This window comes from Lygodium microphyllum, chromosome 7 (genome assembly GCF_053477565.2).
Source record: "Lygodium microphyllum isolate KBCC chromosome 7, Lygodium_microphyllum_v1.1.10, whole genome shotgun sequence".
In the NCBI taxonomy this organism is placed as follows: domain Eukaryota; kingdom Viridiplantae; phylum Streptophyta; class Polypodiopsida; order Schizaeales; family Lygodiaceae; genus Lygodium; species Lygodium microphyllum.
In genome coordinates this window covers 137390835-137406256 of record NC_141141.1, presented here as the reverse complement: position 1 = coordinate 137406256, position 15422 = coordinate 137390835, and the positions used below count along the sequence as shown (strand labels likewise).

The 15422-nt window shown below is 42.7% G+C and overlaps 1 protein-coding gene across 1 annotated transcript in view; it reads left to right on the top strand.

Annotated features, from left to right (window-relative positions):
• Positions 1-1708: 1708 nt before the first annotated feature.
• The window catches only part of LOC148034011 (uncharacterized), a 62232-nt gene continuing 48518 nt past the window's right edge, over positions 1709-15422 (top strand). The window contains exon 1 of the mRNA XM_087682027.1: positions 1709-3208. Coding sequence (XP_087538153.1) covers positions 1883-3208 — 1326 coding nt within the window. The 5' untranslated portion in view covers positions 1709-1882. The remainder of the gene's footprint in view (positions 3209-15422) is intronic.

Genomic DNA, 15422 nt, shown 5'->3' with positions numbered 1-15422 from the left:
CTACGCACGAGGAAACCAAGGCTGCCATTGCTGGATATGAGTTTGATCCAGATGGCAAAGAGGTGACATCTCTCTCAGAGGATTTGGCATGTAGACACAAGAACAGGCAAGAACCTCTTCAAGCTCAGAATCTCTCTCTGCTATGGACCTTAATACTGGTCAAGGCATGGCGCATAGCGTACGAGCATGCACAGTCCAATGGCGATGGGCGCGGCAGCTGGATGACTACACCACTCCCACATACCTATGAGCCTGAATTGGAGGTTTCTGCCTCCAGCTACCGCATGGGTGTGGCACCTTGGTCATAGGAGTGTACTAGGACCTGATCAAGACGGTGGGAGGTTCAGAACACTCTTGAAGGTTGCTTCCTGCAACTGCAGTCGCATTACTCACGACTTGGCAGAGATACACGAAAACTGGTCATGCAATTCAACTACACTACCTACGGTGATGATGGCTGAAAATGCCACTCCAACTGAATGTGATGGAAAAACGTAAGGTTTTTGGTCGCAGTTGTGTCTCATGATGGTGATCATGATCAACATGATGGTGATGGTGCATGTTGTGAGATCATGACGTGATACAGGAGGCTTGGCTACTAACATGGCACAACACATTGCTAACATGGATACATCTATAGCAACAGTGAATCCCACATGTGAATGTTAGACATTCATAATTAATTAATCAATTTTGAAGCTTTGCCCTATCCTTTTGATGAGTTCTTGAAGCATTGTTGTACTCTTGGTCTCTATCTCATTTTGTAGCTCTCCCATGTGCCCCTTAATATCTCCTGGCACGTGCACTTTTGGACTCTTTGGTTGTTGGTTAAAAAGGCACAACTAACTCCAAGTGGATTCGTGAAAGCCAAAAGGTATTGCGTGGTAGAGATGTACAGGTTACATGTGCTATGAATTTAGCATAATAGAGTGGTATAAGTGATAAAGATACACGTACACGTGCTTGCACATAGGCCCTTGCTATATGGCACTTTCACTACTAGAAGAGAGAGAGAGAGAGAGAGAGAGAGAGCGTGTGTGCGTGCTTTTTCACATGCATGCGTACACACCCATGCACATACACGTGTAGACAAAAACACAATATACTTACAACTCCCACTTTCACACCCATATGTGCTCACATGCTAAATAGAATATACTCACACCCATATGTGTTCACATGCTAAATAGAATATACTCACATGTGTCTCCAAGCCCACACCACATGACACATAGGTCCTTGTTGTATGGGCACCTTCACTACTACAAGAGGATTAGGCGCACACACACACACACACACACACACACAGGTTTCTCTGTCTCTCTCTCTCTCTCCGTGAAAACCATGGAGGGTAGATCAATGTTGTAGGAAGAGAAACATGGTAAGTCCATCTCTCTCTCTCTCTCTCTCTCATGCATCCCTATGAAATGCTACATCTTGACCATTAATTTGACTTTGTAGGGACACGTTTTAGCATGCACACACCTATATATATGTTTATATATGGACATTTAGAGCAATGTAGTTATAGTGCGTGCTACAAAGTAGCAAATTGTTTTGGATGGGTTACATATAGAAAATTTTAGAGGACTTCAACATTCTTTCTTTGAGTTTACAGACATGCCCCAACTAATTTCTATTTTGAAACTATGAAAATGCACTGTGTTAGATATAGTCTCTCTAATAGACTTAGGCAGCTTGGCTCTTTCATAAACGCAGCACACGTCCAACACGTGGATATATGTATATAATAGTAATTATTATTATTATTTTCAATTTTTAATTTACAAGTACTAGTCATTGTGAGTTTGGTTTCCTCCATAGATTCCGCTTCTTCCGTTGCTGTTTGCTGTGCTTAACAGGTTCTTCCAAGCCAGTGGCTATGGAGGGGGACGAAGATTTTGATTCACTCTTTGAAGGCATGGACTTTGTGAACCCTACCTCCTTCGACACGGCGACACCGTCTTCTCCATCACCATCGGCTCCTCTTGATCCTCACCAGTTGCACGGCTCTTCTGGTCAAGATCACATAATTGCAGACCTAGAAACCCCATCCGATCCTCACTCTCTATCCCTCCATAGACATAATTCGGTGGATCAAGATGGTAAACAACGCGGATCTCCCATTGTTGAGTCCCAGAGAAGCATCGAATCGATCATGGCCGCTTACAATAAGGTGGATCCGGTGCCCTCGCTTACCAAGTCGGCTTCTTTGAAGAATTCGGCGGACACCTCTAAACCTGGGGTCAGGAGGAAGAAGCGCAGTGTTAAGATTGGCTATGGCAGAGGGGTTGATGGTATTGAGGAGCAGAAGTTAAGTGCTGGTGAACAAGACAATACCAATGGGATCAAAGCGGAAGCCGCTACTGGCTGGGGCAATGCTGTTCATAAGGGTATTGTTGAAGAGGAGAATGACATCAAGAGCTTTTCGGCTGATAAAATGGACTCCCTAACTTCATCTGCACGGACCAGCATTTCAGATACAGTTGTAGATAGGCCAGAAATGCCTAATTCCATATCCAATACTCTAGATATGACAGATGCAGACTTGACAGCTGTTTCAAGTATTGAAGAAGTGCAGGATCATGCAATTCAGCACCATCCAGTTGATCAGAAATCCGAAAGTAATGCAGCAAACACCTTGGAATCAGTGCCTGCTAGGGAAGATGAATTGGATCGAGCATCTCCTCCAGAGAATGGGCATCCTAGTGGAGAGACAGATAGAACCATCATGTCTGCCTCTTCGCAAGCAGTGGAAGTTGATCAACTTCCTGATGGTAATGATGCGTTGGAACTACATATACAAGTCCCATCTGGTTCCTCTGTGGAGGAGAGCCTTGAGTTTATTCATAACGCAATGGCAAGAAATGCAGAGAGAATTCAGTCAAGGATTGCTGCAGTTTCTCAAGCAAGGAAGGTGGCTGCTCAAAAGCGTAGACTAATGGCTGAGAAGGTTTCGACTAGTTCAGCCCGGCTGAAGGAAGTTGAGCAGGAGCTAGAGGCTGCCTGTGAGAGTGAGGATTTTGAGAAAGCTGAAAGCTTGAGTGAGAAATTAGCTGTTGCAGAGAAAGTGCGAGAAGCTGCATTGGAGGACTTCAGAGCTGCTGAGACGGACTATGATCAGTATGCATTCAAAATCCAAGATGTGATACAGATGCAGATTGCAAATGAAGAAGAGGCAGCTCAGCTATTGGAGCGACTTGGACAGGTTAGGTTTCCTCTACTTCTTTTGCCACTGGAAAAGAATCTAACACTGCAAGTGCTTAAACATGTGGCTACATTATCAACAACCCAGCCACTGCTCTCATAAAGGATCCCAAGTAGACTTGGTCACACAATTTGACTTTGATCCAATGTTGTTTCTATCACAAGTCCTCTACCTGGCTGGGATATGCCATCTCTTGTGGATGTAGGTCCCATCCTCCTCAGCCATGACCATGGCCTATGAGACAAAGTGCCCTTCACAGTGAGAAGAACTGGCGAAGTGTCAAGGCTTGCTCCTGCAATGCAGTGATAGTGGTTTGAAAAGTAGGAAGAATCTTTTGAATGGATACAACTGTGAGGAAGGTGGATTAGTGTTTGCAAGCTCAGCCAGAAAGTGAAGAATTTGCCTTGACAGGGACCTTTTTTCCAATGGCGTGGTTGACAGCCCTGCTGTAATATGCTCCTACATCTCACACAACACTAGCATCATAAATCACCACAAAAATCTGGCAATCACAAGATGAGATGGGAAGAGTAGATATTCTTGAACTTTTCAAAACCCTGCCCTATCTCTGGGCCAGAGCCACTATAATTTATCATGTGTATAAATGTAAAGATATGGAGGGTAGAGACACAGGATTAAGGCACTAAATTGGGAGAAGTTCACCCACTCACAAGAAAGTGACAACTAGCTCCCCTGCATGTCTGGCAATCAAGGTGCTGCTTAGCTCTTTGTCCAAGTTCTAAACAGCGCAACAAGAAGAAGATCCTCATCCACTCTGCTCTGCCTTGAACGGAAGAATGCCCTTTTCAGAGGACACCTCAAAATCCAAGATCTTTGAAATCAGCATCTTGGCAACTTGTGGAAGAATTTACCACAAACAATCAGCCCAGAATAGCTGAGTTTGGTTTGAGAAAGAGAGCATCAGTTGATGGAAAAGATGCTAAAGAACAATTCTTTTGGCAAAAACAAAGCTTGATGGAAACAGAGCATAGTCATGAGTAATGGGTGGAACAGGGTCTTGGGACACAGGAATGCCATCCCTGTAACAAAAAACCTGGGTGGGGAGGATGTATCTCAAAGTAGGGGGAATCCCTGTCTTGTCCCTCACAACTGTATCCCTGTCCCGTAGTTTGGAACAAGAGGGGATGTCCTCTTTAAAAAGATTTTCAAACTTATTTTGAAAAAAACATTTTTAATGTTTTTTTGGGCAGTTTTCATATACTTTTGCGTACTCCTTTTAGATGTATACATGTGCACAAAATCAACTTGAAAATTTCATTTGAACAGCCCATAACCATAAAATTTGATATCAAACAACCCATCACACACATACACACACACACACGTGTGCGCACTCATTTTTGTTACAAGATAATATGATAGTGGAGTCATGACACACACAAAGGTTTTTGATGATATAATGATTCACAATCTTACTAGGTCACAAGGCAAAGTGTGTGTGCTTGATGATGATGATATTTGCAAAAAGATTTGTACAAGTCATGACAAACTGTGTGTATAATCGTTGATACCATGGCATACACCGGACTTTGGCCTTGGTTACTTGATATTTTTATTAGACATACATGAAGACTTTGGTTGAGTCTTATGTGTGTGAGTGCCCGTAGTGTTAACTAATAAAGTTGAACGACACAAACAGACGAGGATATTACATCCTTTACAAATTTCCGATAAAAGTTGGAGTAGCATTTCCATGGATTTTGTAGTAGGATTACTCTGTATGACTTGAGGTTGTGGAGATATGCTAGGGGTGCAAAAGAAAACACTGAGCATACGATCATAGCTACAACACAAAGAACTTAAACACGAATGCAAAACACAAAATGCAAACACAAATACAAATAGAGAAGAGAGATAACTTTGAAGTAAATGAATGAATGCTGTAAATGAAGGAAAGAGTGTACAAGATACCCAAGGGTAGAGCTGTCCAACAGCCAATGGCTCTTTTGGAAGTAGGAACATCCATCGAAGATGGATCCCAAGTGTGGTAACCACTAGTTGGAGGTGAGATGAGGCCGAAAGTGGAAGGGCAGCAGGTTGGAAACCAAAACACAGCAGTCTTTGGGGTTGGAATTGGTACATGCAACAATGCAACCACTTGAAGATGATGGCAGCTAATCACCAGAGGTTGTAGGAAGCTAGGTGATAGTAGGGGAAGGTGAAGACAATGCTAAGTAGACTTGCATTGCAGTAAACACAAGCTACAATATGCACTAGAAGTGGTTGAATAGCATAGCAGCCATAGTGGATAGGGTGCCACAGGCTAGTGATGATGTTGCACTAGTTGCGATGGATTGGGTTGTTAGAGTGCAGCGGTGCGGAAGCGTAGGACTGAGAGAGAGAGAACGCAGAGAGAGAAGAGAGAGAAAGAGACAGTGGAAGATGAAGATCTGCTGTATAAAGTGTGCTGAACACAAAGATATGCAGATATATACACGGGCGCAGTGCGCTGACTGCGTGTCTCCACCTCGATGATGCAACCTGCTGTTCACCTCGAAGTCCGCTGCAGTCTGCATTGTCTCCTGTCTGAAATCTGCGAACAGAGACGAAATCTGTGCGTGTCACCGGTCTGTAATCTATGAGCAGAGAAGTGTTGGAGACTACTGGAAAATCGGCTATTTATAGCCAGAAATCTGGGCGAAAATGAGGCGCCAAAAAACTGCCTGTCGGCTGCATAAATGCAGCCGACTGCCTGCACAAGTCGGACTGCCATGTGGCAGTCCGACTGTGCAGTCCGACTGCACACTGCTGTACCTGTCCGACTGCACCTGCGTGGCTGTGATCTCTAACACCCCCTCTCAGAGCCTGGGTAGGGTAGAAGCCTGAGGGATCTGGAATGTCGTCGAAGTAGAGCCTGGGGAAGTGCCTTCGTAAACAAATCCGCAAGATTGTCTTCCGTCTTGCAGTACTCCACAGTGATGGTCTCATCCAGAAGCTTTTCTCTGATGAAGTGGTACTGGATCTCTATGTGCTTCGTCCGGGCATGAAAAACAGGGTTCCGTACCAAGGCAATGCAACTCTCATTGTCACATTGTAGCAAAGTAGGATGAGTCTGGGGGCACTCAAGCTCCTCCAATAATCTCCGAAGCCACACAACCTCACATGTGGTGGAAGACGCGGCCCGATACTCTGCCTCAGTAGATGAAAGGGCTACCGTGGGCTGCTTCTCGCTACTCCATGAGATAACACCTGCACCCAAGGTAAAACAGTAACCTGTAGTAGACCGCCTGTGGTCCACATCACCGGCCCAATCCGAGTCGCTCCAACTTGCAAGTACAAGATCTGAACCATTTGTCCTTGCAGGATAATGAATCCCTAAATCAGACGTCCCCCTCAAATACCGAAGTATCCTCTGAGCAGCCTGCCAATGCACCGTCTTAGGTTCACTCATAAACCCTGCCAAGAGCCCAACAGCAAAACAAAGATCAACCCTAGTGTTGAGAAGCCAAATCAAGGACCCAATCAACTGACGATAGCGGGAAGCATCCGCCATAGGAGAAGCTGAATGGGAAGTGGCCTTCCAGTTCGGATCCATAGGAGTAGAAAGGGTCTGACAATCCTCCATCTCAAAAGACACCAAGAGCTCCTGTACATATCTCTGTTGAGAGATGAAGATCCCCCTCTGAGACTGATAAATCTCATGGCCCAAAAAGAAATGGAGTAGACCCAAGTCCGTCATCTCGAACGTCCGATGTAAAGCTGACTTCGTCTCTTGGACCTGCTGTGCATCATCGCCTGTGACAATCAAATCATCAACATATAACACAAAAAGCACACAACCATCCTTGGAAGTGTGAACATAAAGCTGCGGATTGGCTTTGGAACGCCGATATCCCAACTGAGACTGGAGGAACGAATCAATCTTTTCGTTCCATGCATGCGAAGCCTGCTTGAGGCCATACAAGGCCTTCTTCAACCTGTAGACTTTCCCATCTGAGGATTCAAAGCCAGGAGGCTGCTCAACATAGATCTCCTCCTTCAAATCACCATTGAGGAAGGCCGATTTCACATCCAACTGGTAAACAGGCCATCTCCTATGGCCAGCCAAGGCAAGAACAGCTCTAATGGTCGCCATACGAGCAGTGGGGGCAAAAGTATCATGACAATCAATCCCGGGGCGCTGTGCAAAACCTTTAGCAACAAGGCGAGCCTTGTGCTTATCCAAAGAACCATCGCTAAGGTATTTGGTCTTGAAGACCCACTTGACGCCAATCACCTTCTTGTTCGGGGGGTGGGGCACGAGTGACCAAGTGCCATTCCTCTCAATAGCCTCCAACTCGGCTTCCATAGCTTTCTTCCACGGTGCGGATTGTAAAGCCTCCTTCACGGAGGTGGGCTCTCGATCCTGCATAACACGGGTCATCAAACAATAGTTAGAGCAAACAAGCTCCGTAGAATGTGCCTGGTGCCGCCGTGACCGCCGCGGACCATCCTGCGGTCCCCACTCCTCAGGAACCCCCTCGATCCTTGAATCACGGAGTGTGTCACGGGCCCAACGAGGAGGAGGCCGAACCTCCCCTCGTATTTCTCCATTAGCAGAAGACTCTGGAATATCCACCGGTGGTAACTCCTTAGGGGTGACCGATGGAACAGTAGACTCTGTGTCAGAAACAGAATCATAATCAAAAGGCACGGGCTCCAATGGAATTGTAGCAGGTGTCCAACTCTCCCCTGGATCTCCAAGAACGGGATGCTCCTCACCCGTTGATATGGTCGGAACCTCCACAAACCGCACATCGCGGCTAGTGTACACATCCCGCTTGACGGGATCATACAATCGATAGCCTTGGGACTGGGAGCTGTAGCCAACAAATACCTGTCTTCGGGAAGCTGCTTCAAATTTATCACGGTGAGCCTTGGGAATGTGAACATAGGCATCACACCCAAAGAACCTAAAGTAAGAAACATCAGGCTTGGTCCCAGAGTAAGCCTCAAAAGGGGTCATCCCTTGTAAACGCCCCGAACAACGTAGTATGCTTAACAATTATGATATTCGCTTGTTTTCGAGATTTAATATAAAAGAGAATGAACACTTAAAGCTGAAAATGAAAATTACTCACAAAATTACAGCCATGAAAATGTAAAAGTAATGGAGACAAGATTGAGGGTTGAAGATGGGCAACCCCCCCCAAAGGAATGTATTTCTGCTCAACCCAAGTCCCTTAGGGAAGAGTTCAGTTACAATCAACCTGAGAGTGAGAAGAAGTAATTCTCACTCTCACAAGATCATGCAAAGATGTACAAACACACATGCATTATCTATTATGCAATGATAAGAACTGATTTCTTTACAGTATGAGAGAAGAAAAAAAGGGAAATCAGCCTTCTCCATCGTTGAACAGTAGTACATGGATAGGGCTTGCTTCTTGTTGCTAAAATGGAAGAAAGAGCTTGAAAAGGAGGTGTTGTAATGAATTTATAGGCTTGCTGTCCTGTAAAACAGCAGTGATAGAAGAGGGAATATGGAGAAATTTGATAATGGAGAAGTGGGGGATGATGATGGGAATGGATGGGGCCAGTTTCTGGCTATCTATGGGTGTTGTACATGAGTTTACAGCAAAGAAAAATGATGTTGAATGAAGAAAAACGAGCTCTTATTTATAGGAGAGGGAAGAGCTAGTACAAAAGGGGAAAGTGGAGTAGCACAAGACAAGTGTCCAGCCACATGTCATGAGATGTGACAAGTGGTGGGACTCTTGGAAACTTGTGTGACAAGTGTCTTGACACTTGTCTCTTCTCTATGGCCTTCCTTTTTGGGTTGAATACTGTCAAGAATAGAAACAACCAAATTTAGTAAGCACAGTCAGAGTACAGAACTTACTATTTTTAGAATGACATCCCTATTTTTTAGGACTAGCATTTTTAGGCTAATTCGAGGCTCCTAAAATTTAGGGACCCTTCCAATATGGGTGTCATATGAAAGCTTTTTCCGTGTACATCGCAAAAACGGTATCAGAATCTTCATGTGACTTTCCTATGCAAAGAAATGTGCATTTCAAGCTTTTAGCCCACACATGCACATTATACAAGCATTTCATGATCATGCCATCTTGTTGATTGTAACTGTCTGTTCTGGTGGATCTAGCCCACACTTCAAAGCATCAATCCTTTCTGTGTGCGAGTCTAACCCTGATATGCGTGAGTTCTGGTCACAGGCGCCCAATCGGGCCATATAGGTGGAAGTGTGAACTATCTTTTCTCTAACCCACCGCGTGGGTCCACCATAACCTGTGACCACTCATCAGTGGCCAGCTCCAATGCACTTTTCTTTATATCTAATTAGTGCAAAGGAAATAAATTTAATAAATCATTATATAGACAAATTAATGAAAAATGATACAAATTTTGTTTCTATAGAGTTGTGACAGCCCTCTGGCTTTTATTCAGCTGTCCTTAGCTGAAAAGCTTCTTGATATTGCTGTAGAATATTTGGGTAATCCTTCATGAATTTTTCATCTACCCACTATGCATCTGTTGTGGGTAGATTCTTGAATTTTAGCAAGAATTTTTGTGTCACAAGGCCACTTCTCGTGGTTCGATCCTTGAGAAACAAAATCTTTTCAGGTTCCAAGAGTTGCTCTGTTTCTTCAACTTTTGGGGGATCTTCAGTAATGGGTTCCTTTGGTTCTGGTCCTATGTAAGGTTTTAGCAAACTTACATGAAAAGCATTGTGTATTTTCCAATGAGTAGGAAGCTCAAGTCGATAAGAAACTTCATTTATTTTCTCAATCCCTTTGAAGGGTCCAAAGTATCTACTGGAGAGCTTTGGAAAAGATGAATTTTGACTAGAACCTTGTTTGAGCCTGCTTTTATCAAACTTTAGCAAGACATATTGACATTTTTCAAAAGCCAAAGGTCTTCTTCGTTTATCTGCTTGCTTCTTTTGTCGCTCTTGGGCAACTTTGATAGTGGCTCGAACTTGATCCATTGTTGTTTTTAAATCTGAAGCAAACTCATCAGCAGCAAAAATCTTATCTTTAGTGCGAATAATTGGAGGAGGAATCACTTTACCGTGTACTATTTCATTTGGAGCTTTCCCTGTGGATGAGTGCACTGTATTGTTGTAAGCAAACTCCAATAATGGAAGATATTTCTCCCATTGTGACTTATGTTCACTAACATAAGCTTTTAACATATTCAAAAGAGTGAGATTCATCACCTCTGTTTGGCCGTCAGTTTGAGGATGAAAAGATGAGGAGAACTTTAAAGTGGTTCCCAAATTCTCAAATAAAGCACGCCAAAAGTTACTTGTGAATTTGGAGTCTCTATCTGAAATGATCTCAAAAGGCATACCATGTAATCTGAAGATATGTTGAATGAAAAGTCTTGCAGCTTGTGCGGATTTCAATGTTTTATGACATGGAATAAAATGTGATTGTTTGCTGAATCTATCAATTATGACCCAAATCATATCATGACCTTGAGGTGTTCTTGGAATACCTGAGATGAAATCCATTGTGATAGATTCCCATGGATCTTTGGGCACTGGAAGAGGTTGCAACAATCCTGGAATCTTCTGCCTATCATATTTGGATTTTTGGCATACCAGACAAGCCTCAATGAAGTTATGTGTATCTCTTCGTAATGTTGGCCAATAAAAGTAGTGCTCAATTGCACTTAGAGTGGCTGCCCTCCCTCTATGCCCTGCATAAGGGGGTTCATGACTTTCTTTAAGCACCTTTTGTCGAACAGGAAGAGTGACACAAAGGCGATTGTTCATGAGAAGGTAACCGTCTTTGATGGAATAATCTGGATGAGAACCTCCTTGCTGTAAATTTGACCAAATTGCTGCAAAATCAGTATCTTCATCATAAGTATTCTTCATCGTTTGAAAATCTTCATGATGAGCCACTGTAATAGTTGCAATGCGAGGCACTCTAGAAAGTGCATCAACAACTACATTTTGTTTCCCTGGAGTGTACATAATTTGAAAATGAATCATAGACAAGAAATTTTCCCATCTTGCATGTTTCTCCTGCAAATGCTTTTGAGTCTTGAAATACTTCAAGCTTTGATGATCGGTTTTAATAAGGAATTCATTGCCTAAAAGATAATGTTTCCATATCTTTAAAGCATGAACCACTGCTAAGAGCTCCTTTTCATAAATGTCATACCTTTTCTCCACATCATTTAGACGGCGGCTTTCAAAGGCTACGGCATGGCCTTCTTGATTTAGCACTGCACCAATACAATCACCGCAAGCATCTGCTTCCACTACAAATGGTTTTACCAGATCTGGAATGATAAGAACAGGTCCAGAAGTAAGAGCTGTTTTCAGCCTTGTGAAGGCTGCCTTCTCTTTTTCCTTCCATTGGAAAGAGATCTTCTTCTTTGTAAGGTCATGAAGTGGAGAAGACATATGTGCAAAATACTTGATGAAGCGGCAGTAATAAGAACATAAGCCAAGAAACGATCGCACCTCATGTACATCATGAAGATGAGGCCATTCTTGGATTATCCTGATCTTTTCAGGATCCATTTGAATCCCTTCAGAAGAGATGACATGCCCAAGGTAATTTATTTTATGCATGAAAAATTCACTCTTTTTACCATTTACCAAGAGTTGATTTTGTTGAAGTAATTGTAGAACAATTTCCAAGTGTTGATGATGCTCCTCTTCATTCTTGCTAAAGACAAGAATATCATCAAAGAAAGTACCGACATATTGTCGATGCTCTCTAAAGATGCGCTCCATCATTCGATTAAAGGTGGCTGGTGCATTGGTTAATCCGAAAGGAACCACCAAGAATTCATAAAGACCGTATGAAGTGCGGAAAGCAATTTTGTGTACATCTTGTGGTATTACCCTAATTTGATGATAACCACTCTTTAGATCAATGCGGCTAAAAACCTTTGAGCCTCCTAGACGATCCAAAATGTTGTCAATTCTGGGAATAGGAAACCGATTCTTCACAGTGATTTTGTTGAGGGCTCGATAATCAATGCACATCTTGAATGTGCCATCTTTCTTTTGAACAAGAAGAACCGGTGAACAAAATGGTGAGCTATTGGCCTAATTAGCCCACGGTTGAGTAGGTCTTCGACTTGCTTTCTGATTTCTTCTTGTTGAGGACGGCTCACATGGTATGGTGCTATATTAGGAGGAGAACTGCCCGGGATAATATCAATATGATGGTCTTCTGGCCTTTCTGGGGGAAGTTGATAAGGAAGATCTTCTGAAAAACAATCTTTATACTTTTCCAAGAGCTGAAGTTGCTCTTGGTTTTCAGCATTCATATTATCTTTTACATCAGTGACATAAAGCAGACAACATTGAACACAATCCTTAATTGCTCTAGAGACTTGCATATGGCTTACCATAGGTATGGTGTCTCTAGAAACTCCAGCTTGGATCTCATACTTCTTGCCTTTGTTGGTGAGTTCTACCTTCTTTTTCTGAGAGAAGATGGTTGAATCTACTCTATGATTCTAGGGCATGCCAAGAATCACATCGCAACCATCAAGGTCTCCGATACAGAAGGTATCTTCGTCACTGTAGCTTTGAATTTGAAACTTGAGCTTGCCAATGTAGGGTATCACAGTCTTCACTGTGTCACCTTCATCAGCATTTAAAGCTTGGCGAACTTCTGCCGGAGTGTCCATCTCTTCATTCTTTAATCCAAGCTCTTTAGCTAATTGCAAGGAAATGATATTTTCATTCGCCCCAAGATCTATCAATAATAGTGCTTGCTTACCTTGCAACTGTCCCCAAGCTTTTAATAATTTGCGCGTCTTTGGAGTGTGAGTTGTGTTTGCAACTACATCATTGATAGCATTGATTTTCACTGGCGACTTAGGCTTGTTGTCAGAAACCTTGCTTTGTCCCTTGTTTGGACATTGCTTCGCTATGTGGCCTGTTTGTCCACATTTAAAGCACTTCTCTTCTTTCATGAAGCGTTGCTTTTCTTCTTCGGAAAGTTGCTTTGCTTGTGGGTATAGATTGGAGCGAAATTGAGGAGCATTAGGAGGTGCATAGGGCTTCATCTTCTTTTGATTTGATGGCTGCTTTTGCCGCTGTTTTTGCCCTTCATTTGGGGCTGAATACTCCTCATCATTAGCTACTCTCTTCTTATAATTCTTTTGGAATGATTTGTTGCCATTGTGCTCCATTTCCCATGTCTCAGCATGGTCAATGAGTTCCGTGAGACTAGAATAATGATAATGATTAAGAGCTGTACGAAGTTTAAAATGCAAACCTCCTTGAAACTTCCTAAGCTTTTCCGAACTGCTGATCTTCTTGAAATGTTGGACCTTCAAAAGTAGCTCCCAAAATCTCTTGGTATAGTCACCAAGTGGCTCATTTTTCCTTTGCCAAAGCCGATCCCATTCCATTTTTACATCTCTTTTGAAATGAACAGGAAGAAATTGGCTTTGTATCATGCGAACAAAGGACCGCCATGATTTTGGGGCAGCATGATCATATTCCAACCCCGTCCACCAAGTATGGGCTAAGTCGATTAAATGTAAAGCTGCAAACTTAATCTTTTCTTTTTCTTTATACTTGTCACGACCATACAAAATTTGAAATTGACGAATAAACTTCAGAAGAAGATCAGGATTTCGGGAACCATCATACATACTGAACTTGATCTTCTTTTCAAGTTGAGATAGCGACTTAGTCTTCTTCTTCTTCTTATGCCTTCGTCCATGCTCGGATCTTGAGGTTGAAGATGATGAAGTGCTTGATGGGGATGAAGATGGAGACGAGGGTGAAGAATGTCGACACCTTTGATGATGATGAGGTCTTCCACGAGAAGGGTATGACTCTTCGTTACTAGAAGAGGATCCATCAGAATAGGTGCCAGATGACTTTGAAGAAGAGGATGAGCTTCGATGCGATCTCTTTCTTTGTCTTGAAGTAGAATGGGACTGCCTCTTAAAAGTAGTTGGACTTCTTGATCGGCTCCTTTCATTGGTATGGCTTTGTCTCCTTGAAGTAGATGGGCTTCTTTCCTTGAATTCTTTGGGACTCTCAACTTTTTCTAGTTTGAGAAGTTGCTCACGAATTTGCTGATTCTCCTCTCTAAGACTTTGAATGGCTTGAAGGATAGCACTCGATTGATCCATTGAGACTCTTAAGGAAAAAAAAAAAAAAGCTCAAGCACTCAATGCAAGGGTTGAAAACAAACAAACTTATAATTGTAAGCACTACCAGTGTTGGGGTGAGGACCGAGCCAAAGCTCTGATACCACTGTAAACGCCCCGAACAACGTAGTATGCTTAACAATTATGATATTCGCTTGTTTTCAAGATTTAATATAAAAGAGAATGAACACTTAAAGCTGAAAATAAAAATTACTCACAAAATTACAGCCATGAAAATGTAAAAGTAATGGAGACAAGATTGAGGGTTGAAGATGGGCAACCCCCCCCCCCCCCCGAAGGAATGTATTTCTGCTCAACCCAAGTCCCTTAGGGAACAACTCAGTTACAATCAACCTGAGAGTGAGAAGAAGTAATTCTCATTCTCACAAGATCATGCAAAGATGTACAAACACACATGCATTATCTATTATGCAATGATAAGAACTGATTTCTTTACAGTATGAGAGAAGAAAAAAAGGGAAATCAGCCTTCTCCATCGTTGAATAGTAGTACATGGATAGGGCTTGCTTCTTGTTGCTCAAATGGAAGAAAGCTTGAAAAGGAGGTGTTGTAATGAATTTATAGGCTTGCTGTCCTGTAAAACAGCAGTGATAGAAGAGGGAATATGGAGGAATTTGATAATGGAGAAGTGGGGGATGATGATGGGAATGGATGGGGCCAGTTTCTGGCTATCTATGGGTGCTGTATATGAGTTTACAGCAAAGAAAAATGATGCTGAATGAAGAAAAACAAGCTCTTATTTATAGGAGAGGGAAGAGCTAGTACAAAAGGGGAAAGTGGAGTAGCACAAGACAAGTGTCCAGCCACATGTCATGAGATGTGACAAGTGGTGGGACTCTTGGAAACTTGTGTGACAAGTGTCTTGATACTTGTCTCTTCTCTATGGCCTTCCTTTTTGTGTTGAATACTGTCAAGAATAGAAACAACCAAATTTACTAAGCACAGTTAGAGTACAGAACTTACTATTTTTAGAATGACATCCCTTTTTTTTAGGACTAGCATTTTTAGGCTAATTCGAGGCTCCTAAAATTTAGGGACCTCCTAAATTTTAGGGATCTACTAAAATTTAGGGACCCTCTCAATATGG